At 41.1% G+C, this 26,786-nt stretch overlaps 1 protein-coding gene across 3 annotated transcripts in view; it reads left to right on the top strand.

Annotated features, from left to right (window-relative positions):
• Positions 1 to 754: 754 nt before the first annotated feature.
• The window catches only part of SERINC5 (serine incorporator 5), a 118,985-nt gene continuing 92,953 nt past the window's right edge, over positions 755 to 26,786 (top strand). For 2 of the 3 annotated variants that reach the window (XM_069096340.1, XM_069096339.1), the window contains exon 1: positions 755 to 954. In XM_069096340.1, the coding sequence (XP_068952441.1) occupies positions 928 to 954 (27 nt within the window). In that variant the 5' untranslated portion in view covers positions 755 to 927. Of the gene's footprint in view, positions 955 to 14,264; positions 14,471 to 26,786 lie in introns of those variants that run through there. The other variant, XM_069096341.1, reaches the window with a different exon arrangement.

Here is a 26,786-nt window from a genome sequence, read left to right as displayed (position 1 = left end):
GGGTTATTTGGGAGAGCTCAGGAGAGTCTCTGCCTTTACTCCCCTATCTTTGCCTTGAATTACCTAATGCCCGTCATCTAATACTTAATGGAACCTTCTAAAATTTAACACCAAGTTACATCTTAAATTTTATGGAGTGCTTTTACATGGGCAAAGCGTATTCCTCACAACTCTGCAGAATAGTTGGTATAATTATCCCCATTTTACAGATGAGGAAATTGAGCCACAGAGATAAAATGAGTTGCCAATCGACCACAGAGCTAGTTAATAACGTGAGGCAAGATTTTAAAGCAGGTCTCCCGTTCTACATACATCCAGCCCTCCACGAGGCTGCATTTTCTCTGGGATCAGAATTTTGTCATTTCCAGACAAGCTCATTTCCCCCCAGCAGATCCCGGTAAAGAGAAAACCTTGCGGGGGAAGGGGAAGCCTCGTTTTCTTTAATCAGTGTAATCAGCCACTGTTTGTTTCATGCCAGACCCCCATTTAGCTCTTTAAGTAAGAACCAGGGGAGTGGAGCGCTCACAAGACAACTCCTGTCCTCCAATACAGTGGTGCGGGTAAGGAGGTAAGTTTGGGGAGCAACTACTTCTTCCCACCGGGAAGTAATTTCCCAGTCTGGGCTGTCCTGACGACAGCGGAAGTCAGTGCAAAGCTAGAACCTATCAGTCCTCGGCTCGGGAGAGGCAAGGGTGGAAGGGGGCGCATCGCAGCTCATTGTCTATCCTGGGAGGGCGGGGGCGGGGCCTGGGGTTGATAGAGGGGGCGGGGCTCACGGTCGTTTGTTTTTGCTGGGCTGCCCCCAGAGCTCGGAACTGCTGTGATCGCTGGAAGTGGGAGGCGTGTGAGGCTGCGGGAGCTGCGTGTTCCGGCCGCTGAAGCCCGGGAGCCGTCGGGGCAGAGCGCTGCTCCTCTGCAGCTGCCGTGATGTCAGCCCCCTGCTGCGCAGGCCAGGTGAGCTGGGCCAGCTGGGGCTCGGGGGTGGCTGTCACCGCTCCAGTGCCTCCCTGGGGCCGAAGCTCCTCCGGGGAGCTGGGAAGACTCGGTGGTGGGAGGAGGGCTCCCCTATTCATTTGCATGGGTGGGGCGTGCAGGACGACTCCATCCAGCCCCCCAGTGCCATCTCGATCCCTGGGAGAGTGGTCAGAGCTCCGGCTTAGCGTTGCCCCTTTCCTTCCGGGCCAGAGCTGCGCGCACGCCGGCCGTCGGGGGAACGGCCCAGCCCGGTTGGTCCGCGCGCCTTTAGGTTCGGGTGCAGCCGCTGGGCTGGGGGATCGGCGGGCCGCAGGAAGGGCCGAGCTGCTCTTCTGAGAGTGTAGCCTGACCTGATTAAGGGGCGGGTCTCCAGTGCTGCTTTGATGAGGATTTCGCTTTGGTATCTCTCTCGCTGACCTCATTGCCGCCCAGTTTCTACTCATGAGTGAATCATTTAATCCCAGACTCTCTGTGTGGGGAGGGGCCTCGCGGGGTCGGCTAGTGCATCCCCCATCTGTAAGGGAATCCCCGCTGCTGCATCTCTAACAGGTGGTCACTAGGCTTTGCCTGGAAACCCTCCGGGGACGGCAACCCGCCCCCTTGGAATCGAGGGGAAAGCCCGACCAAGTTGCCCTTTCCAGTCCTGTTTGGCGGTACAATAGCGTGGATTCAGCCCCACCAGTTACGGTCCTTGAAAGTAGGAACTTGTGAACACACGCTGGTACCTTTTGAGAGTTTAGACTTTAAACAGACTAAAAAAAGATAGGAACTCTGAAGTGTGCAAACTGATTTTTAAATTTATTTTTCCTTTGTCGGACTTGTCTTAGTTTAAGATGAGATCTTTCTAACCGCTTCACTTGGGGGTGATGCATTTCCAACTCGTTAGTAATATAATCCCGGGGCAGAGTGGATTGATTTTGGGTTTGTTCAGTTCTTTTAATCTCATGCTTTGCAGGCCTTTGGTGTTAAAGGCGTGGATTAGGTGAATTTTCCAACCTTTTCAAGTTTCTTCTTAAGGAAATATGTCTCGCCTATCTTGTGTTAATCAGCAGTTAACCTTGTAAAGGAAATTGATTTAGAGTTTCTTGGTGTAGTGGATTTAGTGGGGGGGGGGGGGTCAGGAAGATCTGTGTTCAAGGTAGTGTCAACCACTAAGCCACGTGCATCCTGTTTCCTCATCTGTAAAAGGAGGGGGGTTGGATGAATGACCTCTGAAATCTCTTCCAACCCTAAATCTATGGATCTTTGACTTTGGGTGATAAAGTGCCGAAGTAGAGACGGCTCCCTTTCCTCAGAACCTACAAATGGTCGGTGCTTAATAAATGCTTGTTGTATTGGGTGAAAAGTAACCCACTTGGGGAGTATAGTTTTATAGTTGTATTCTTTTGAGCTAATAAATGTAGCTATATAGAAAGCCACAAAGGAATTTGAAGTTGGAGTAGTAAGTGATTTGTTCAGAATGGCCATATTTTAGATGATTCAAGATGGCTCTGAAGTGATCACCTGGCACCTTAGTTTTAATACCGTACTTAATAAGCATTCAGCAAGGTCTTTTTACACATAAGGATTTTAAATGGAAGTTAAATAACTTTGCCCTGGGTCAGAACCAGGCGGACTAATGTATCTTGAAACCTAAGTAATGTAAAGCTTTACTCCTGGAGAGTTAAAGGTTCCTAGGCTTGTAAAAGCACACACAAATATTTTTTTTTTTTGGTGGGGGTTATTGGTACCAAAGAGGAATAGCTAAGTTGTCAGTATTTTGGTCAGATTTCTAAAATTCCTCTTTTGATAGCTCTACCTTGGCTAAGATGTTCATCACAGTCTGTGAACTTGTGTTTTCTCCCTGTGTGTTCGTGATCTTTTGTAGCCTGTGAGTGAATCACCACTGTGTCTTTTTTGGGTCTGAGCAGCAAATGGGGGTCGTGTGGTATGTGTATGATGATGTTTGTGAAGAGCAATGGAACTCATAGCAGTTAGTTACAGTCTGATGCTGTAAGCAGTACAAAGGAAACCTCATTTGAGTGTTCCCTAGCACTGGCTTTAAAAAAAAGACCAACCAGTTTTTTTTTCATGGTGGCAAAGGAATCCAGTGCTCATGATGATGATACTAAGAGGCCACTTTATATAGTGATTTTCACTTTTCCCAACAGCAGCTCTCTATTATTTCCATTTAATAGATGAGAAAACTGAGGTCAGAGAAATGAAATGATTGTGCCTGTAGGCACAGGACAAAGTGGATAGAATGCCAGCCTGGAATCAGGAAGATTCAGCCTCGTGCATTCATATCTGACCTCAAGACACTTAGTAGCTGTGTGACCCTGGGCAAGTCACTTCACCCTGTTTGTGTTAGTTTCTTCATTTGTAAAATGAACTGAAGAAGGAAATGGAAAACCACCCCAGGATCTCTACTGAGAAAATCTCCTAGTAGAGAAAATCTCCTATATGTGGCTTGAAAAATAGCAACGACAGCACAGCAACTTAAGTAGGTGTGGGAGGCTAAGCAGCTTCTCAGGGTTCAGCACAGTGCTTGGCACATAGTAATCAATCAGTCAACATTTATTAAGCACTTACTATATGCCTTAATAAATGTCCAGTTGAGTAAATGGCAGAGCCAGAACTCCAGTCCATGCCTCCTGAGTACTGGTCCAAGGCAACAAATAATTCCTTTAAATTATCTGGACCCTGTCAGACATACCTGAAGTCCCCTTTTATTTTATTTATTTATTTTTTAAAGCAATTGGGGTTACGTAACTTGCCCAAGGTTACATGGCAAGTTTTTTTGTGGGGGTAAGTATGAGGTCCCATTTTGTTGCTTTGATCTTATAACTGTTTTGATTTCTTTGTACACACATTCAGAATTGGAATAGTTGCCCCCCTTTTCAGGAATTTTTCTGTTAGGCTAAAGTTTTGTGTCAGTTGTACAAATACACAGCATCCCCTCTGTGGTTTAAAAACACATTGTAGATCTAAGATTATGGACACATTTTTTCCCCAAGAGGTCATTGGAGAATAATTTGTAATTTTGTAGAATAATGTGATAAGAATTGCCAGTGATAAGAATTGCCATGCTTAATTGCCTTTTATAGGTGCAGGTCTGAAATTTTTAAAAACTGAACTACCTTACTATTCATTCAAAAGGCATTTCTTGAACAGCTGCTGAATATATGGGTGCTTGGTACTTCCAAGGGATGAAAAGATGTATTTCCTTATTTCTCTATTCTGTCTCCCCTTTGAGATCTGTCCCTCATCTCTTCCCCCACAATAAAAAAAGGGGGAATTTATTTAAGCAGCTTCTCATAGAAAACTTCACTGCTAGGGCCATAATGGTTAGAATACTGGGCATGGAGTTGCTGAGTTCAAATGTTACCTCAGATTGTGTGACCCTGTGTAAGTCACTTAATGCTGTTTGCCTCAGTTTCCTTATCTGTAAACCAAATTGGAGAAGGAAATGGCAAACTAACTACTTTGCCGAGAAAACCCTAAATGGGGTCAGGAAGAGTCATTTGTGACTGAAACGACTCAACAGTAAAAAATAGAAAACTAGAGGGGACCCTACGATATTCCATGGTTTCCCCTTTCCAGTCTCAGGTGGATTTATTTCCTTTAATGATCCCACCAGGTTTCTTGCCACCTTATTTCTGAGAAGGGATACCAGCTTATGAGGATAGAGGTGGAGAGAAAGATAGGAAGAACAGCTCAGCTGGGGTCCTGTCTCCCCAACAATGTCTCTTCCCAGTGGGGTTTTTAATCCTCTTTAGGCCTTATAGGTACAGTCATTGCTTATTGTGTTTTTTGATGGTAAAGGAGGTATGGATATTGTACTTTCTTTGAGTCCTCTCGGGTTGGGGAGAGGACATGTGTATTTGTGTATGTTAGTGTGTGTGTTCACTGTTCTAACACACTTTAGTTGTTTTATTCTCCCAAGCTATGAGGAAGCTAGCTGCCCCATGGTCCCAGCTTAGTATTCAGAACAATTTTTTAAAAAATTCTTTCCTTTGTAGATTTTGAATTATTTTAATATGACTAGACTTTCTTTTAAAAGACCTTGCCACTTAAAAAAGTGCCCGTTTGCAGATTTGATCTATTCTATACAAGGCTCTCTTTGTTTTCCTTAGGCATAGTAAGGTGGTATGTGTGTGTTTTTAAAAATTTCATTTTAGATCAAAGGCAGCCATCTCCCAAGAGCCAGCAGTATCTAGCCAAAAGAACCAGCCCTAAGCAGAGGTACCCCTCCTCTTCCCTCCCCATCACAAAGAGGAGAAAATTCGAGAAGATATCTTCAATCCTCTCTTTAACGGAGGCAGTAGTAGCTCACATAGAGTTTATTAGTTCCAACTAAGAGACTAAATTAGCTTTTTAGTTTTTCGATGAATAGCTTATCAACATTTTATAAAATTAGTAGTCTCAGGGTATTTGAAGTTGAGTGAAGGAAGGCAAATATACTCTTGAAAGCGCATAACAGAGTGAAAGTGTGGGTTGTGCCTTTTTTTTTTACCTGCCTACTGACATTATCTTACTCTTTTTATTCCTTATTAAACACGTACATTGGGTAATATGTGTAGACATCTTGCTCATTAACTATGCCCCTCTCCTTCCCCCTCCAGGAAGTAACTAAGAAACATTTCCAGATAACATTTAAGCAAATATAGGCCACTTTATTATGTATGAAATCCTTGAGGAGCAGCTGTTTGCATTGTCTTTTTGTCCCCAAGCACTTAGTATGGTACCTTAACTAGACCGAAGATTTAGAACTCCAAAAGAACTTTAGCAGTCATCTAGACCTACCTCTTTTTTTTTTTTTTTTGCAGATGGGGAAACTGAGTCCTAGGGATGTAAAGTGACTTGCCCAAGGTCACAGAGGCCCGTCCATCTAAGATAATTTGGCCTCAAGAAGAAAATCCCCTAGCCATGTGACCTTGGGCAAGTCACTTAAACCCAATTGCCCTCCAAAAAACAAAAAAAAAGAAGAAAATCCCCAAATAAGATAGGATGTCTAAAGAGCCTAGCCTGATGCTTGTCTCAGCCCTGTTGAATTACCCTGGGTTGTTCAGTCTGTATTTCTACACTATTGATTAAGTCAGCGTCTCTCTCTTTTTTTTTTTTTTAAGCAATTGGGGTTAAGTAACTTGCTCAAGGTTACAAGGCCACTTATTTCTGGGTGTGGTGCTAAGTATCTGACCCCAGATTTGATCCCAGGTCATCTTGACTCTGGGGCTGATGCTCTGACTTGGCGCCACTTGGCCACCCCAAACTATCTTTCTCTTTTTTTTGGAGGGCAGTTGGGGTTAAGCAACTTGCCCAAGGTCACAAGGCTAGTTTTTGTGTTAAGTGTCTGAGGCTGGATTTGAACTCAGGTACTCCTGACTCCAGGGCTGGTGCTCTACTCTCTGCACCATCTAGCCATCCCAGCGTCTCTCTTGAATTTGCTGTTGCTTGCATGCCTTGGCCAGCTGAACACAGAACTGAGATTTGTGGGTGAGTGACATATATTAAGTTAATAACCCTATGCCTCACCTGGTGATCCTCAGATATTTAAGTTATGATATTTTAAAGACCAGTTTTATCGGCAGGGCTATCCCCATGTCCTTCTGTTAGCATGCGGTTTGCTTTTCCCTCCAGTTCTGCCCCTACATTATAAAATAATATGGGATACAGTAGATGGGGCGGAGCTTCACAATAGTGACTGGTTTGATTACATAAAACATCTGTTTGAATTTTACAGGAAACAGGATTTTACATTTGGCTTTTCCTCAGTATTGTGCCTCATGAGACGAAAATTGAGCTTGTATTCAAGGAAAACAGCTGTTGTGGAAAAACTTAGTTACATTGAGCTTCTTAGTGTAGAATAAAATTTACATGGAAAAAAAATCACTTTACAGTACAATGTGATTAGACAGCAGTTGTTCCCCACCCCCCCCATCAGGAATGTCTAGTCAAAACAATTTTTTTTAAAATGGTCATGCATATACAGAGATAATTAGGAGAGATTAGCATATCAGACTTCTGTTTATGTCTTTAAAAATTTTTTTAACAGCATTGTCATTTTCCCTATGATCCTTTCAGAGAGCCTTCCCATATAACATAGAATTTTTTTTTGTTTCTTTTTTCTGGAGGGCAGTTGGGGTTAAGTGACTTGCCCAAAGTCACCTGGCTAGTAATTGTTAAGCGTCTGAGGTTGGATTTGAACTCAGGTCCTCCTGATTCTAGGGCCAGTGCGCCAAATTCACTGCGCCACCTAGCCTCCCCATCATAGTATTTTTTATGTAAAGAAAAAGAAGAAAAAATTAGCGCAAGCAATCAATACATTGAAAATGTCCTAGAACTCCTAGAACGTGTGCAGTGTGCACAGTGTAGATATAATATGCCTCTGTGATGGGCTGTGCTGGGGGCGGTATCTCCTCACATCTTTTCTGTTGAGTTCTGCTTGATCTTTATAATTTTGCAACCCTCATTTTTGATTTTTGGGTGTGTGATAGATCTTTTCATTTACATTTTGTAGTCATTGTATATATTGTTTTCCTGGTTCTGCCTACTTCACTCTGCATCAGTTACTGTGTATTTTTCCATGTTTTCCTGTATCTATCACGTCCATAGTTTCTTACAGCACAGTAATAATTCACTAGGGCATCTAGGTGGTGGCCGTGGATAGAGTGCCAGACCTGGAGTTAGAAAGTCTCATCTCTGAGTTCAGATCTGACCTCAAACACTTAGTGGCTGCTTGACCCTGGGCAAGTCCCAAAGCAAGATCTTGCTTTCCTCAGTTTTCTCCTCTGTCAAGTGAGCTGGAGGAGGAATGGCAAACCACTCCTATATCTTTGCCAAGAAAACCCCAAATGGGGGCACAGAAAGTCAGACACCACTGAATAATATTCCACTGCATTCACATACGTAGTTTGTTTAGCTATTCCCCAACTGATGGGGCATTGACTTTGTTTCAGTCTAACATAAACAAACCAGCTACATTTTTGAATTATTATCTACAGGGTCTTTGCTGAATTTACATTGCCTGGTTGTAGAATGTCTCCTCACAGATGGAAGGAATCTGCTGTAGGTATGAGTTTGGATTAGTGATCTAAATTGCCCACCTTGGCTTCATTCCTAGCTAGAGTTTGAGTCTTGTTAGGAGCATCAGGTGACATATTGGCAGTGAGTAGGAAGGTGGGAGTTTTGGTCTGTTTTCTCTTAGCATTCACTGAATCATTCAGTTAATCTTTAGGGGAGATGGAACTAAAATTTCCCATCTTACAAATAGACCATTATAGCTCATAGACAAAATCCCTCACTGACAGTTATTGATGACCTGTGAAAATCCTTTACATGAGTCTTATTGGGCACAAAAGAAAGAAGGGAATCACTTTCCTTGGAACTCGGGAGTTATGTTTGGGAATCCTTAGAATCACTTATGGTAGTAAGCAGTGGAATTTTGGACAAAAATCAGTTGCAGCACGATTTGATGGAAACTGACTGTTATTTGACAAACCTAGGTAAACTTTGATTTATGTATAAACAGGAGGAAGTAGTGGATTCTATCCTACAGAGGACTGGTCTTTGGATAATATAGTGGAAGTGGTATAACTGAACCGAGCAGGAGCTCTGGCCATGTTTTTTGTTGTTCATTCATTCAAAACATACATTAACTTTCTGCATGTAAGGCCCTTCAGTGGGGGCTTATCCAGTTCCAATGGAAAGGATGAATAAGAGGCACTTATGTTTTTTTTATTTTTTCCAGGCAGTCAAGATTAAGTGACTTGCCCAGGGTCACACTGCTAGTGTCTGAGTCTGAATTTGAACTCAAGTCTTCCCTACTTAAGGGCTAGTGTTCTATCCGAGGCACCAATAGTCACTTCTGTTAAACCTTATGACATAGTATGGGAAAAAGATAGGTATACAGATAATTACAGTCACAGAATCAAAGAAAACCAGAGCCTTATGGGATTACAGAGGCCATACTTCCCTCATTCTAGAATTGAGGACACTGAGACCCAGAATATAAAGAGACTTGTGCCAGGTCCCACATCAGAAGTGGGATTAGATGCAATGAATAGAGCACCTGCCCTGGAGTCAGGAGGACCTGAGTTCAAATCCTGCCTCAGACACTTAATACTTACTAGCACTGTAACCTTGGGAAAGTCACTTAACCCCAACTGCCCTGCCTTCCCCCCTCCAAAAATAAAAGAGAAGTGGGATTATTACCCCAGGGATCTAGTCTGGTTCTCAGCACCGCAGAGTCTGTGCTCAACTCTTTGCTATCTTGGGTTTGACTTTTCCTGTAACCCACCAAAAACCTTATTTCAGAAGGAAAGGCTTGTTATAGTGTTCCCAGTCACTCTTGGGGGGAAATTACTTCTAGGTAGCACACAGGTACAATTACTTGTTACCCTGTTTCCCCGATAATAAGACACTGTCTTATTAAGTTTTTTGGACAGAAAAACACCAGAGGGCTTATTTTCAGGGGAAGGCTTATTTTAATGAACATTGACAGCAATTTTAATAAACAGGTAAATGTGAACAAAAAAATGTACCTTTATTCAATAAGCAAATCACTGGGGAAGAACAGGATGACGCGCTTACTGCTGCAGCTCTGATTGGATGCAGCTCGGAGCGCGGCGTGCATTTCATTGGGGGAGGGACAGTGCATACAGAGGGTACCATAATGTAGCGTGTAGCGCAGGGGATCACCTTCACTACAGTAGCAATCTCAATAGGGCTTATTTTCGGGGGAGGGCTTATTTTAGAGGAATCTTACACAGTAAGGGGAGGGCTTATTTTCGGGGTAGGTCTTATTATCAGGGAAACACGGGTAAGTCCAGGAAGGGATAATTAGGACTCTGAGAAAGTCATAAGATCATAAGATTTTAGAGGTGGGAGGGGTATGGAAGGGAGAATTTGGATTCAATGCTGGAATGCTGGCTGAAAAAAAAGTTTATTAAGTGCTTACAGTATGCTGAGCCTTGGGGGTAAAACTGGAAAAGTAAGACAGTCTCTGTCCATAGGGACAGGTCTTAAGGTCCTAAGGTCATGGTCCTTAGGTTGTAGTGGCAAAGCAGATTTTAATGCTGCTTCTTATTTCTGCTGATTAAAATCATATCAGTTTCTGTTGTTGAACCAGGAGGACTTGGGTTTGAATCCCACCTCAGACACTTACTAGCTGTATGACTGAGCAAGTCACCCCTTTGAACTTCATTGTCCTCTATTAAATGGGAATGATAGTAGTACCTATCTCTGAGGATGGTTGTGATGAGGGATGGCTTCCTCTAGGTTCAGCAGGAACTGCCTGGAAAGAATTCAAGGTCTCAGGCTTAATAGGAGTGAGAGTTGTAGAAGTTTATTGTTATGCTTCTATAAGAAGAGGGCAAGAGTTCTTTAGGGGACCTGTGAGTGAGAGGGGTACATGCTTTTACTTTTAAAGGGTAGGGCTGCCATTGTCAGGGCTGACCTGATTGCAAATTGATTTAGATCCCAGGTACCCCATCAATTGTAAAAATCAGATGTTTGTAAAGCAAACCTTAAAACATCCAACTTTATGGATGTTTACCATAAAGGCCCCATGGTACAGCAGAAAGGTCACACACATCAAATACTTGCTCTGCTACTTCTAATAATAGCATTTGTACAGTTTAGCAATTTAAGTTTTGCAAAGTATTTATAAATATTATCTCTTTTGATATAGCAACCCTGGGAGACAGGTCCCCTTTATCACACTTCAAAGGGCAGCTGGGTGGCAGTGGATAGAGTGTGTGACCTGAAGTCAAATCTGAGCTCAGACACGTATTAGCTATGTGACCCTGGGCAAGTCACTTAACCCTGTGTGCCTCAGTTTCTTAGCTATAAAATGAGCTGGAGAAAGAAATGGCAGACCACTCTAGTATCTTTGTCAAGAAAACCCCAGGTGAGGTCATGAAGAGTTGGATAAGACTGAAACAACCAAACAACAAAAATTACTCATACCTAGATTATTGCAGTAGCCTGCTGGTGGGTTTGCCTGTCTCAGATTTCTGCTCCATCTAGTCCATTCTTTATTAAGCCACTAAAATGATTTTCTTAGAGGGCATGTCCGATCATGTGACACTTCCCCATCCCTTTGTCCCCCCTTCCCCCCCCTGTAAATTCCTGTGGTTCCCTGTTGCCTTCAGGCAAATACAGAATTCTCTGTTTTTGAAAGCCCTTCTTAACCTTGTCTCAGATGCCTTTCCAGGCTTCTTACTCTTTGTTTCAGTAACAATGGCCCACTCCCGGTATTGCCTACGGCTGTTCCCCTTGCCTTCATTGTCTCTATCTGAGGGATTCACTTCCTTCAAGTCCTAGTTAAAATCCCATCTTATATAGGAAACCTTTTATAATTCCTCCTCTAGTACCTTTTCTCTTTTAATTATTTCCTGTTCCCCCCCCCCCATGTGTAGCTTATTTGTATGCATAATTGCTTTTCTTCCCCTTTAGATTCTCAGCTCCTTGAGGGTAGGGACCTTCTTTTGTCTCTTTTTGTATCCCTAGTGCTTAGCACCGTGCCTGACACTTAGTAGGCCGTTAAGAAATATTCTGTTGGCTGATTTTACAAATGAGGAAACTGGGACAGACAGAAATTACATGACTTGTCTCCAGGGTCATGCAGCTGTGTATCTGAGTATTGAACTCAGGTCTTCCTGACTCCAGGTCCAGTGCTCTATCCACGAGGACACTTAACTCTCAATCATTTCACCTTTCTGGGTCCAAACCTTATCTGTAAAATGAAGGGGGTGAACTAGCTGACCCATAGGGGCCCTTCCAGCTGAGATCTGAGATCCTACACAAAGGCCCCTGGAGTCACTGGTTGGAGCTTGAATAGAGGGTAAAACTCAACCTAAATGACCCAAATGTCACACAGCTGAGTCTCTGGACTTCAAATGAGACAATTGAGGATAGTCTCAGTTTACTTTTTGGGCCCAGTTGCTTTCTTATGGTTATAGCCAGGAAAATAGCCATGAATTTTTGAGCCCAAGATTACCTAGCTTGCTGAACTAGAATCTGGGCTAAAAACTCTATTAAAGGGAAGTACCCTAGGACATAAAGACCATTTATTTGCACACTGGAATGGAGGAGAAAGGAACTCCCAATACCATCCCCCATACTGGGCTCCTAAGCCCTACCCCCAGCTGTGGCATATAATACAATGGTTCTCCCTTGTTTGGAATTAAGGTAGCTAGCCACCTAGTTTAATCAGATCACTTATGTCAGGCTCAGCTGGCTTTGAAGCGGTTTTAAAATAGCACTATTCTTAAATGAGTAACACTAGGAAAGAATTAGAAATAGCTTTTTCCAGGTGAGAGCCCGCTACTCTTATGGTTGAAAACTTGTCTACTCAAACCACCTGGGGTAGGAGTAGGGGTTGGGGTGTGGGAAGAGACTGAACTTTCCATTGTTTTCCTGTGGAGGAAAATGGAATGGTAGGTGTGCTTCTTCCCAGACCCTCAGACTCTGTCTTCTGCTGCTGAGCTCATCACCCATGTCCCTTCTGGGCTTTCTCAGGGCCTGCCTCTCCTTTCGTGTGGCTGACCTTCAGTCTTCCTTCTCTTCTTCCTGCCTAGGGAAGTCTTCCACCATGTTGCTTTGTTGTAAGCAGGCCTCCGGTCAGGGGCACTGCCCCTTCTCAGTCTGTGAAAGAGCTGGCCCTTTGTGCCTCTGTCCTGCCTTGCCCTCTCTCCCCCGACATATTACTTGGTGGCCTCAGTTACCTAAAGATCCGTTCTAAACTTTTTACACACTGTGACCTAGGTTTCTATTTACATCCGCCACCTGCTTTGTTAATCTTGAGATGAGGCACGTGCCAACTGGAGTGATTTAATTAAACTAATTTAAATCTCAAGGATGACTGACCCAACTCTTTGTTTACGTTTTGTTCAGAGCTTCTAGCCTATAAAAGGGAGCATCCTGGCTGAGATGCCTCACCCAGAGTTGGTATATAAAAAGTTTCTGGTGGTTGCTAGTGTTTTTCGAGGGCTGCTTTGGGGAAGTGTGGTTAATGAATTGAGACTTGGTTGCAAATTAGACTAAATAAGTTCTATTCCACCAAAAGTTCCAGCTAGAAATAGTTTCTGGGGTGGGGATGGGGGAAAGGGGTGCCCTGGAGGACGTAGAAAGTGAAAAAGAAAAAGAATAAAAAACTCAGGGATTATTTTTATGTTCTTTGTAGGAAAGCATCCCTTTCCAACTTGTTCTTTCTTCTGTAGGCGAGGAGAAGGGAGGTAAGGCTCTAAGCAATAGAAAAGCAAACAGGCTTTTGCCTTTGTCAGTCCACTTTAGCAAGGTGAGCAGAGAGCCTGGATCTTGTAGGCATTTTTATGTGAAGAGATTGTGACACTCATCCCAGTAGTGTTTGAACTTTTGTTTTTGGTCTAGCAAAGGCATTTAGGAAGGACTGTTCTAATCTGCGCTCCCCCAGCTAGGAGAGTGAGATCTCCTGGTAGATTTTTTAAAAATTTAAATGAAATTTTATTTTCAAACTATTATCAGCCATCTTTCCCCCTTCGTTCTCCACCCCCCCTTGAGAAAGCAAGAAAAACAAAACCTGTTACAGGCATTCTGTAGTCAAGCAAAACAAAGTTTCTTCATTGTCTCTGTATGTGTATTACATATATATATATTAAATACACACACACATACACCTATCTGTCTATCTGCATTCTGAGCCCATCAAAAGGTGTTTTATCATGGGTCCTCAGGAATTGTAGTTGGTCATTGTGTTGATTGAAATTCCAAAATTTTTCTTTTTTTTTTAAAAAACTCTTTGTTTTAATAAGTCAAGATCCACCTCATCCTTCCATCCTAACATTCCCATCCCCATTGAGAACCCAAGAAAAACAAGGCCCATTACAAAGATGTATAGATCAATGAAAACAAATTTCCACATTGGCCATGTCCTAAAAAATATTTATTTCATTCTGCGTTCTGAGTCCTTCATCTTTCCAGCATGTAGTGAGCACATTTCTTCATTAGTGCTTTGGAATCCTGATGGGTCATTACTCTGATTAAGAGTTCAGCACAATATTTCATCACATACACCATAACTTGTTCATCCATTCCTCAGTTTATGTACATTCTCCCAGATTCCTATTCTTCTCTCAGAAAGAACTAACTTTGTGTGTGTGTCCTTAGAATTTATTTTTCTTAGGACTAATCCCTTTTTTAATCCCCCTCCCCTACCTATTGAGTGAAATGTATTTCTGTATCGTGTGTGTGTGTGTGTGTGTGTGTTTGGAATTTTCAGGGGAGGAGAACAAAGCTTGTGTTCTCTGTCTTCTACTACAGTGAGGGATGATTACCAGTCACCCGTCAGACACTTCTCCTGTGGGCTGAGAAGCATAGTGCTCCCTGCTTGGGACACAACTACAAAGGATAAAGCCATTTTACCCAAGGGAGGGAGAGAAACAAGCATTTATTAAGTGCCTACTATGTCTGTGTCAGGTATCTGCTAAATACTTTACAAGTATTATCTCACTTTGTCTTCACAACACCCTGGAAGGTAAGCACTCTTTTTATCTCCATTTTCTTTTTTAAATATTTGAGGAAACCAAGGTAGAGGTTAAGCATTTTGCTCAGGGTTACACAGCTAGTAAGTATCTGAGGCAGGGTTTCAACTGAAGTCTTCCTGACTCCAGGACAAGCAGCTAATCCATCTAACTACTCTAAAAGCGGGGGAGGGAGAGAGAGAAAGAGACAGAAGGAAGGAGAATGAGACAGGGAGGGAGAGAAAAAGAGAGAGGGAAGGAGGGAAGAAGAAATAGTGAGTGGAGAGAGATGGAGTAAATATGTATAAAAAGATGTAGAGCCTAAATATAAAGAGAATAATAGCAAGGTATATAAAATAGTTAAGTGTAAGGTAGTTGGGGAGGGAAGGCACTAGAAGTTGGCAGGAAAAAGTTGTCATGCCCAATATGGTGCTAGAGCAGCTAGCTGTTAAAGGAAGAAAAGGGACTCTCTGAGTTGGAGGTAGTAAGTAGGGATGTGCGTTCCAAGCATGAGGAATGACCTGAGATAGGGTGTCCAGCCTGCATGCCCTTCTGGTGGAAATAAAAGCTGGGAGTACTGGTTCTCTCAATATCTGTGTAAAGTTAAGGTTAAAATACATGGATCAGGGAGAGGTTAGCACTGAGTTGGGTGGACATACCTTTAGTTTGAGCTTTAATCATTGCTCCGGAGCTACATCTTTAGAACTTGCTTTGGTTTACATTTAACAGTTATGTTTTTTATTTTAAAAGGAAGGAAAATATCCTCATCCCTCTGTCAGATATACATATAATTTATAGCTTAAGCTGGTGTTTCCTCAATTTCCCTATTGTGTTGTGGCCTGATAACTGGTGTTATTTTCTCTTCCAAAAGAAGAGAATATTTATTTATTCTAATTATTATTTATTCATAAATAATATTCATATTATTTATGAAATCAAACATTTTAAATTATATCTTTACACCACCTTATCTTCCACGTGCAGCTATTTCTCAGAATAGCAGTAGGCTTACTTTAATCTTATCTTGCTCCTAAATTTTCTCCACCTTCCCTTTAAAGTGGTCTAAAAACTTTTTTGGGGGGAGGGTGGGTTTTCAGACCCCTTGCATTATTTATGGTTTTTTAAAAATAATGTATTCATGGCCAAAAGTGTTGGATGGCCAAGTGAGTTTGGTAATTGAGCTAATTTTCCACTAAATTCACAGGTATCTTTTTGAGAAGCGAATGTAGAATTGGAAATCCTGGAGTTTTGAAGTAGTATTGACATCCTAAGAGCATATCCCAGTATTTTTTTTTTCCTTTGACATCCCACCCCAGTCCTCTTCAGGGAGGAGAGATATGCCTCTGACAACAAAAGGCATCACATCTGAGAGGTTGTCTGTTGTGGAAAGCTGAAACAATTGGCTTGCCTTTTATTCAAAGTTCTTTGAGACCATGCTGGGGATTTTTATCTCTTATCTTGAATTTACCTATCAGTTGATTTACTGGGGAGGCTTTCTTGCCAAGTTTTATTAGGAAGAGGGAACTGAGGAAAAACTGTCCATGCTCATAAAAATAGGGGAAGATTAAATTTAGCAAGCAAGTGGCTAGATTAGCTTCAGATGGCTTGGGAAATTCTATTAAAAGGGTCTCCATAGACCAAAAACAAGGAAAATCCATATTGGTGTGAAGTGGGGCCTTGAACTAAAACCTATTTATGTGAAATGGATAAGCTCCTAGGAAAACAAAATGTCCAAGTCATAAAATACTTTATGGAAACTTTATGAAGCATTTTACAGCAGAGCAGTAACTTCAGAAACAAATGAAAAATTATCTTAACTTATAAAATATGAGGAATTTGCCCTTGGAGGATATTTTATTCCTTTATAAACAAGCAGGTGTACAAAAAAAAAAAACAAACCCAGCCACTTTCATTTTACTCTTAAACTGTGGTTAGAGAAAATGTTGATCCACCCCCCCCATCAAATCTCATAATTGGAATCTTATAGCTGAACAGACACTTCCCTCCCCCAATATCCCCAGCAAGTGATTTTTCTAGTCTCTGCCTGAAAAACTCAAGTGAGCAGGGGCCCACTCTCCCCAGGGGCAGCCCATTTCCCTTCTGGGTAGACATGTTACCACCAAAAGGAAATCAGCTTCTCTGCCACTTTTATCCGTTGCTTCTGGTCTGTGGGGCTAAAGGAGACCAGGTGTAATCCCTCACATTCCTTGACTGATGCTCTATGCTGTGATCTTGATATCTGTTCTCTGAATAATCTCTAGGTTATCAAGATCCTTCCTCAACTATGTTACAAAGAACTAAATAAGATAGTATGTATAGATCTGGACTTAGCAGGGCATAGCAGTTATATCATTATCTCCCTATTCCAGGACACTCTATTTCTGTCAATGCAGCTAGGTATCTTATTAGGTTTCCTGGCTGCTATATCACAGTATTGGTTTTTATGAGTTTTTAGATCACTAAAATCCCAGCTCTTTTTCAGATAGATTGTTATCTTACTCATACCTTCTTTATATTTATTCCTATTACATTTCGTCTATTTTTTTCATTTTTTTCAAATACTTTATTAACTTCTGATTTATATTATTCATTTCTGCCAGATTTTGAGTTACAGATTTTCTCCCCATTTTTCCCCTACCCATCGCCCCAAAATAGCAATCCCACAGGATATCCCCTCCTCCAGTCTGCTCTCCCATATCTTCTCCCATACCCCCTTCAACTTTTCCAGTACAGCATGGTGGATTTCTGTGCCCCAATGCCTGTATAGATATTTCCCAATTACATGTAAAATAGTATTAATAATAGTGTGTGTGTGTGTCTATATAAAATTTTAAAGATTTGATTTTTAAAACTTTGAATTCCAGATTCATTTCCTTCTCCCCTAGTCACCCACCCTTACTGGGAAGATAAGCAGTTCAGTATAGATTGTACATAGTAGATATATTGTAAAAGACCGACTATATTTCCCTCCCTCCTATCCCACCTCCCACTTGTTCTATTCTCTGCTTTGATCCTGTCCCTTTTCAAAAGTGGGTGCTTCCAACTTCCCTCCCCCCAGCCTCCCCTCCCTTCTATTATCCCCTTCCCCCCTACTCTCCTGTAGGGTGAGATACCCTGTTTAGTGTGTATGTCCTTCCCTCCTTGAGCCAAATTCGATGAGAATAAGTTTGACCCATTCCCTTTTGCCTTCCTATTCTTCCCCTCCATTGTAACCATTTTCCCTTGCCTTCTTCTATATGAGATAGTTTACCCTATTCTGTCTCTCTCCATCTCCTCTCGTTATATTCCTCTCTCACCTCTTAGTTTCACCTTTTAAGTATCATCCCTTCCTATTAAATTGGTCCTGTGCCCTCTATCTATGTATACCTGTAAACATATATATACATTCACGTATGTGTGGTCAGGCCCACCCTGGGGCTAAAACCTCATCATGGAGCTGGGCTGGCTCCCAGAGCGCTGCGCTGGCCAATTCCTGCTGGCCCTGCCAGGCTGTCCTCAGCAGGAGGTTAGCTTCTCTGTGTCATTTTGTGGGTTCTGTAGCTCCAGAGTTTGTTCAGAGTCCCCTTTTACATGGATTGGGGAAGATGGAAGCTGGAGCTGTGTGGAGATCCTGTTTCTACTCCACCATCTTGACTCTGCCACCATTTTGTCTATTTTTATTGATATTTATTTACATATCACCTAGATTTCCCTTCTTATGACATCCCCAAAGAGCCATCCCTTATAAAAAGAGTTTTAAAAAGAAAAAAGGCAAGAGGGCTAGGTGGTGCAGTGAACAGAAACAGTGGAGTCAGAAGGATCCGAGTTCAAATTCAGGCCTCAGACACTTAACACAAAACTAGCCATGTGACCTTGGGCAAGTCACTTAAGCCCAATTGCCCTGCCTTCCCCTCTCCAGAAAGAAAAAAAAAAAGAAAAGAAAAAAGGATGTGAAACTGATTATTGCCTCCAGAAAGATCCCTGATATATGGAGTATTCCACATATTTAGACCCCTGACTTCTGCAAAAAAGTGGGGAGAGGTGTCTTCTCATATCTTTTCTTCTTTGGGATCAACTTTTCTTATACATTGTTCCACCTGTTTTTGGTGGCTATTCCTTCCATTTACCTTATTTTAGTCATTGTATATATTGTTTTCATGTCTGTGCTTCACTTTGTGTCATTTCCTGGAAGTCTTTCTATATTTCTGAATTCATCATCTTTGGCATTTCTTATAATATTCTACTACATTCATGTACCACCATTCACTTTTGATTTTTTTTTTTTAGTGATTCCTCTTTCCATTTACATTGTTGTGGTCACTGTGTGTACATATGACTATGCATGTGTGTATGCACACACATATAAAAACCACCTTTTTTTGGCTCTGCTTTTTTCTCGTTGCATTACCACTTCATGTAGATCTTTCCATGTTTCTCTGTATTCATCACGTGACTCTTATAGCACACTGGTATTGCATAGCATGCGTGCACCACCAGTTGCCCATCATTCCTTAGTTGATAGGCGTCTACTTTGTAACCAGTTCTTTGCTACCCTAAAAATGTGCTGCTCTATTTTGGTTCACATGGATGCTTTTCTTTTCGGCAATGATTTCCTTGGGGGACATAGATATTACTCACGTAATTCTAAATTGCATTTCAGAATAATGCCAGTTAGAGCAGCAATGCATAAGTGTACCTGTCTCTTCAGTTACTCTAACATAGATTTTCATCTGTTTTCTTTCCCATTTTGCTGGCTATGTGAGATGAAGCCTCAGATTTGATTTATTTTGCATCTATTTCTCTTATTGTCAGTGGTCTGGAGCATTCTTTTTGATGGCTGTTTAATAATCTGCAATTCTTTTATTCATATCCCTCAAGTACTAATCAATTGGAAAATAGCTTTTGGTTTTACAGATTAGATTTTATCTTGATAGATTTGGTCTGACATTGCTGCCTGTCAGGATCTTTTTTTGGATCCTCACTCCGTCCTCCTTGTATTAAGCTCTCTCTCCCATTTTTATGTCATCTGAGAATGCCAATGGCCATGCTTTTATCCATGTTTTTATCCAGACTATTGATTAAATGCTAAGTAGCACAGGGCAAAGGGCAGATCCTGGAGTGCTTTATTGGAGTCCTTCTGTGTGGACATATGATTAATCACTGCCTTTTGGGTCTGACCATTCAGCTGGTCAGTTTATCCAACAGAACTGTTGCCTAACCTGTATCTCTCCTTTTAATTAGAATAAGTGGGAGGTTTTATCAAGTGCTTTGTTAAAATCTGGCTGTTACATACATAACCTTCCTATGACCTTCCAGTCTAGTAACCCTATCAGAAAAGGAAATGAGTTTAATCTGGCATGACCTGTTCTTGAGGAAGCTGTATGTACTCTTTGAGATCACCACTTTGTTTTCTAGTTATTCAGACTTTCCCTTAAAGAATAATCTCTGATTTCTAGAAAATTCTAAAAGTTGTGTTTATTGGCCTGTAGTTGTAGATTCTAAAAATCAGGGCAGGCCTTCTCCATAGACATGTGTTCTTCACAATCCTATCAGAACCCTCTTGGTCCAAGCCCCTCATTTGGCACATGAGAAAAATGATGCCCACAGTGACTCAGATTCATGCAGGTGGACACTCTGTCTCTAAGTCTAGACTTCTGGTTTTTGAACTATGGTTTTCCTTTAAAAAGATCACCAGGGGCACCTAAGTATCCAGCCCTTTATGTATCCTAGGATTTTGGCTTAGTAACTTGACCCCTTAGTGATCTTGTGTTTCAGCTCTTTAGTAATAGTGATCCTTTTTGTTCTGTCCTTTCCAGTCCAAAGATCATTCTCTCCACCACCAGAAGTGCAGTGCCAGGCACATAGTGAAACTATTAGTAAATGCCTGTTCATTGATCTGTTACCTTCATTTCTTCTACACAGCCCTGGGGGACTCCACTGTAGTAATGCTGAGTTGGACGCCTGATCTGTATAGCCCACTGTGTCTAGAATTCCAAAGGTGTGGACCACTATGCACAGTTCCAGTCCCCTTTGAGTGCTCTGAGTGTCAGTCTGTCAGAACTGTGATTCCATGCTGTTCATCACCACCAGAATATTGATGTTAGAAAAGATGGGTCTTTATTTCAGAGAGACCCTTGGAATCATTAAAAGAATTGTAATTAATTACCTAAAAGCAGTCCATTCCATTCTCCTACCCAATTCTGGGCATACTGATGGATCAGCTCTGTGGCTTGACTATCAAAATGCATGCTATAGTTTGGAAAGCAGGTATTTTTCATCTCTTTGTTTTTCCCTGTGTGGAAAATGAGACTGAATTCTTGAGTGATTATGAATATCGTTTAAGAGGCTGAGAAATGTTCCAAGCTTGATATAATCAGCTTGATGTTATTCATATATCACAGCCCCTGAAAGACCCTGAAGGTAGGGAATACCTTTTCCTTTTAGGCTCTGTAATACGGATCTACTCCATGATATACACCATCACAGACATCTTTGGCAAGCATTTGTCACCCAGTGTTATGTCTTACTTAATATTAACCATTAATCCATTAAGTAGATTAAAAACCCACTAAATACTAGTCCTCTGCCTTATCCCATTGCCATTGTGCTGTGGTGACCAGGGTTCTTGGAGGCAGTGCCAGCAAAATGCAGACCCTGGCCCTTTCTCCCATGCTGGAAAGGTTTAGAACAGGGTCTTAGCAACAGTCTTCTTAGCTAAGTGGAGCAGCGTAGTCTTAAGTACTGACTGCTTGGTAATGAATTATTGAATGTGATAAGCCCTGAAACAATGAAAAATGGAAAATGGTCCTTGATTCTACCTTGCCTTCTGCCGTTTCTGCAGTGGTAGTGGTGGAGACAGAAAAGGGGAGGAAGAGACCTAAGAACCACATCTTTTTAGACCATATGTAAATCTTACCTTGGGCATCTGGGTGGTGCAGTGGTTAGAATTCACAGCTTGGAATCAGAAATATACCATGAGAAGATAGTTACTATCAGATCAGTGAGATTGACCATTGACCATTATTGTTTTTTCCTCCCACCTTTACTGAATAAACTTTTTTCTTTTAATAGTGTTTAGCTGCCTTTCTGTGAGAAAAATCTCATACCTCTCAGTTACAGATGGTCAGTGGTCCTCCCTTTTCTCTTTTGTTTTTTTAACATTCTCCATCTCCTTCCCATTGCCCAACCCAGGCTAGATTTCTTCCTTCCTCATTAGATCTTTTCTTTATTTTTACCTTGAAGCACTTCTCATTCTTTCAAGAAATATTTCACTTGCCATAATTACCAGGCGAATTGAGAAACAAGTCTTCTGAATTTTCACTCTCCACTAAGAAACAGACCAGCCCATACTTTGTACATTTCTAACTATTAACTTGGACGTGAAAGAAATGAGTATCAGTTCACTGCAAAATTGGCCTTTTCGGTAGTAAGATCTTCTCAGTCCTTTGTTCTTGTTGATTATTGCTGTTGGTGGCTCACTTGACTTATTTCTGTGGAAAACGACCTATTTGCCTCCCTGGGTGTTCCCCCCTGAGGCTCATTGTTCAGTTTTCTTTCTGATGATTCCACCTGGTTCCCCTGCCCTTTCTTGGCAAGTTTTCTGCCAAAGCCCCAAAGTGAATAGATCCCTGCTGCTGTTGATTTTGGAAGAAGTTTTTTTTTTTCAATTATTAGCCAATTTCTACCTCTTTCTTTCTCTTCCACCTCTTTCTTAAGCAATTTTAGGAACTCTTTCCAGCTTTGAGTCTTTCTACCTTGGTAACTTTGTTCATTTTTGTTCCTCTATAAGAGAATTCCGAGACTTTTTCAAGTTGATGTTCTGTCTTAATTTGTGTGGGTTTTTGCAACATCTGGCATGACACTGATTTTAAAAAAATTCAAGTGAACTAAATAACTTTATTTTGAGGTTTTGAGGGAATAACCCCTTAAGATAGCCACATTCTGGAATGCTCCTAGTTAAGAATTGTCAGTTTACAGCAATAAAAACATTCTGGAATGCTCCTAGTTAAGAATTGTCAGTTTACAGCAATAAAGAGTGTATGATGATTTCTTCCATTAGGCTTCTGACTTTTTCTGAGTATGAGTTTAAATTTCTATAGGTTAATCATCTTCCGAACTAGATGGTCAGTAGAAATTCAAGAGATGATTGGTTTTTTTTTTGGGGGGGGGTGGTTGCAGATCATATGATAGAAATAGTAATTTTTTTCTTCTTGATCTAAACCTGTGATTTTATTTGAGTATCAGTGAGGAAATTCCCATTGGTACCTGCTCTATTTCTTAAAGTCTTGGAGAGTGGTTGGTGGCACTGAGAATTTCCATGACTGCCCAGGGTCACTTAGCTAAAATATCAGAGATGGGCCTTGAAACATCTCCCTGACTTTGAAACCAGCTTTCTAGCCACTGGACCTGGTTGCCTTTTAGTAACGAGGTAAAATTCACATTCTGTAGTTGTGTTGCTGAATGAGAGTTTTCATGTTTCTTAGCCAAATAACATAGTTAATATTTCTGTTTAGCTAAGCAGTAATTTGAGAGGAAAATGAGGCTCACTTTGACTTTCCACATCAATTATTTTTATAATCAGTTCTGTTCTCTTCTATTTGCTTTCAAGAGCCTCTTCTAAGCTACAACCTTTTAATAGGTTTTCTTAAGCTTTTTTTTAAACATCATTCCTTTTTTGCAAATGAAAAATTCATATGTCAGTATAATCCATAAATAGCAGCTTGGTTATCACTTAAAACCTGCAAGCCTGGCTTTGACTACTTTTCCATTTTGCTAAACAGAAAGCAGGAAGAATTTTTAAGTATGGGCAGTACTTTTTTTGTTGCCTTTTTTTTTTTTTTTTTTTTTTACTTTGGGAGGGCAACTGGGGTTAAGTGACTTGCTCAAAGTCACTCAGCTAGTAAGTGTGGCAAGTGTGTGAGGTTGGATTTGAACTCAGGTCCTCCTGACTCCAGGGCCGGTGCTCTATTCACCGCGCCTGCAAGAAAGGAAATTCTCATAACTCCGAAAATCAGACACCTAAAGTCTTCCTTATGCTGTATTGAAGAAATAGCCATAGAAATTCTGGTTGTCATTGCGCCTTTTCTTTGGAGCCACAAATAAAAAATTGTGTTCTCTTCTCTAAATTTTTTTTCATAGAAAGGTCTTTATTCTTTGCATCATGTAAAATATCCTTTATTCTTTGCATCATGTAATAGCATCATGTAAAAATATTCATTTTTGAACTAGTAAATTACTGGCATAAATCCCTATATACATTCCCTTGGATCTTGTTTGATTTTTCTATTTGCATTTATAGTGGAAGCTTTTTTTTTTTTTTTAAAGTATGCTAGGTGGATAGAGCGCTGGGCCAGCAGTCAGGAAGACTAGTCTTCCTGAGTTAAAATAGAGTCTCAGACACTTCTTAGCTGTGTGATCCTGGGCAAAATCACTTAACTCTTTTAGCCTCAGTTTCCTCATCTAAAAAAATGACCTGGAGAAGGAAATGGCAAAACCATTCTAGTGTCTTTGCCTAGAAAACCCCAAATGGGTCATGAGGTTGGGCATGACCAAAATGACTGAACAACACTGAAAGGCCTTTTTAGATTTGTTCGGAATGTACATGGGACAGGAGTACACATTTTTTTTTGGTGTGTATGTGTGAGACTCTTCTGTGTGCCTTATTTGAAAAGGCATCTGGGTCTGGGGTTTGTAATTATTTTTGTGTCATGGAACTATTTGGAAATTTGGTAAAATCTGCCTTTGTCAGAGTAGTGGTTTTAAGTGCTTAAAATAAATAGAACTACAAAAGCAATGAAATATTGAAATATGGATCTCAAAATTTTTTAAAAAACCAGAAAATAAGTTTGTGAGCCTCAGGTATCTGATCTAGAAGAAGGGTGAGGGGGTCTGAGGGCATAGGTGTGGATGGGGGTGTGACTGTGGCTAGACCTTGAGAGGCAGCCCTTGCAGGCCCACCCTTCTCTCAAAATACACTTTAAAAACCCAAATTGAATTCAAGTCAACAAACCTTTATGGAACAACTACCATTTGAGAGAACACTGGTTCTTTAATCCAGCTTGGCTGAAATGTAGACCACATGAAAGGGGGAGTAAGTAATATGAAGCAAGGCTGGAATGGAAGGTTTGAGCCTGATTATGGAGGTTCTTTAATATCAGGAGCTGTGATTTCAGTCAGAAGTAAATGCAGGTTTGGAGTAGATGAGTGATGTGATAATGGAAGGGGTTGACCCTCAGACCCCCTCACCATTCTTTTAGATCAGATACCTGAGGTTCATGAACTTATTTTCGGGTTTAAAAAATTTTTTTTTGAGACCTGTATTTCAATATTTCATTGCTTTTGTAGTTCTATTTATTTTAAGTACACCCCTTTCAACTCTGAGTCTCTGATGACTTTGATTACAGGATGAATATCCAGGGATATTCTGGGTGTAGGAATCTACTGGGTGGTTCTTATAAGATTCTAGGTTAGATACTACTGAATAGCAACAGCATTTTTCCTGGTGAGTTACCTTTATTTCCAGTGTCCCTTTCCCCCAATCCTAGGATTTTAGGAGCTTAGAGCTGGTAAGAACTGTATAGGCCAGCCAGTTCTCAGTGAGGACTCTTATGGTTCCTCAAGAGCCTTTCAGGGGGTCCATGAAGTTAAAACCATTTTTATATTAATATTAATGTAAATGAATTGATAAATATAAACCCACACAAACAAAAATTCTTTGAGGGCCTTAGAAATTTAAAAATGTGTAAAAAAGGAGTCTCATGACTAAAAAGTTTGAAAGCAACCCTTTTGTTTCCAAGATGATGAAGCTAAGGCCCAGAGTAGTTGTGATTTCCTCTAAACTTTATCATTGCTGAGGATGAGGAGTGCTGAGAGTTTAAGTAAGTTTAGGGATATAGAGCTCCCTGATAGTTGCTAAACTCCCTGTCCCCTCTAGGAATTCATGTGAGCACTGAGGTGGTTGGGGGGCAGTGTGTGCCAGTGATAACTGGCTTCACATATTTTATTTTCTGGTTAGGGCAGTTTGGGACAGATGAATAATTCATCTTTACATCTTCATATGACTGTACAAACTAATAGTTTTTTTTTTCCTGCATTTAGGAATCACATTTCTGGTGTTTGCTTAGATATCTTTCCCCTTAAGGTTTACATAAGCTTTGTTTAATGTAGGAGGAGGCTGATTTCCTGTTTATATTTGTTTTGTAACTTTCCAGGTTTTGGGGACCTTTAACTTTAAAGTATCATGTGCATTGTTGAAAAGCTGTTGTGGGCAACGGGGTCTTCCAAATTATTAGTCACAAAATAACTGTGAGGAATAAAAGTTGACTGCAGCTGTATTTCTGACATTCCTAGTAGATTGTCTTCTTGAGACTGAAGAAAGGAGTTTCCAAATTTGCCAAAAACATTGTTTCAGATCTAACGAACTACTTTTCCTTTTGGGAAGGGGCTCAATCTTGCCAGCCTTCATTTCCCTCCTAGCCCACTTCTGACGGACGCTCTGTGGATTTCTCCATGATGCCCCAGCCACCATCTCACCCTGGAACTTTTCTTTGGTGAGTTCCTTCTGGTACTGCTGGCTTATGTCTAGAGTCTCTTTAAAAAGTGATTAGAAAGGTACTCAGTGTTCAAGGTGGGTCAAGTATAGGACAGCTAAGGCTCATAAGCATTCACGGACAAATATTTAAAACAGTGACTTGTGATTCCTGTTTGCTCTTATACTCTTCTGGGAGGTTGATTCTTAAAACATTAAAATCCCAAACCATGTTAAAGAGAAAGAGTCATTTCATCATCATTTCATCTCTTCATCTCTTCAAGGCCCCTGTCTTCTGGCAAGCCAGAGCATGGGTTATTCCTTGGTGGCTGTGGAAACTTTATCTGCTGCTTTTCAGCACCCTGCCAATTCAGCACCAACCAAGGAACGTTCCCCAAGAACTCAAAAAACTCTAGAGGTGGATATTGGGATTGCTGATGTGTTTGTTACCTGTGCTGAGAAAGAAACAGAGCAGAAGAGGCAGCCGGGGGCCTAAGGTCCAGGCTCAGGTTTGGACAATCTGTAGCTGCAAGTAATCCCATTGCTGAAAAGAGGGTTTGGGGAGAAAAGATAACCCATGATAAGAAGTCTGAGAGATGGAAAGAGAGTGTCAGAAGGTGGAGTAATTCATTTTAAGGCCTATTGAGTAGGCTGTTCTTTTTGCCCTTTGCCATCATGGAGATGAAGAAGTTTCTGTATTATCCCAAAGTACTTTAATACTGAGCATGTGTTTCCTTCACATCATAATCTAATGGAGGAGACAACACGCACAAGCAAGCTATATACACAATAAATAGGAAATGATCAATGGAGAGGAGGCGGAG

The sequence above is a fragment of the Petaurus breviceps genome, unplaced genomic scaffold, assembly GCF_028583685.1.
Source record: "Petaurus breviceps papuanus isolate PSGF00001 unplaced genomic scaffold, PetGlider_PUasm1.0 229, whole genome shotgun sequence".
In the NCBI taxonomy this organism is placed as follows: Eukaryota; Metazoa; Chordata; class Mammalia; order Diprotodontia; family Petauridae; genus Petaurus; species Petaurus breviceps.
The sequence above is the reverse complement of the archived record's forward strand: the minus strand, read 5'-3'. Positions and strand labels throughout refer to the sequence as shown.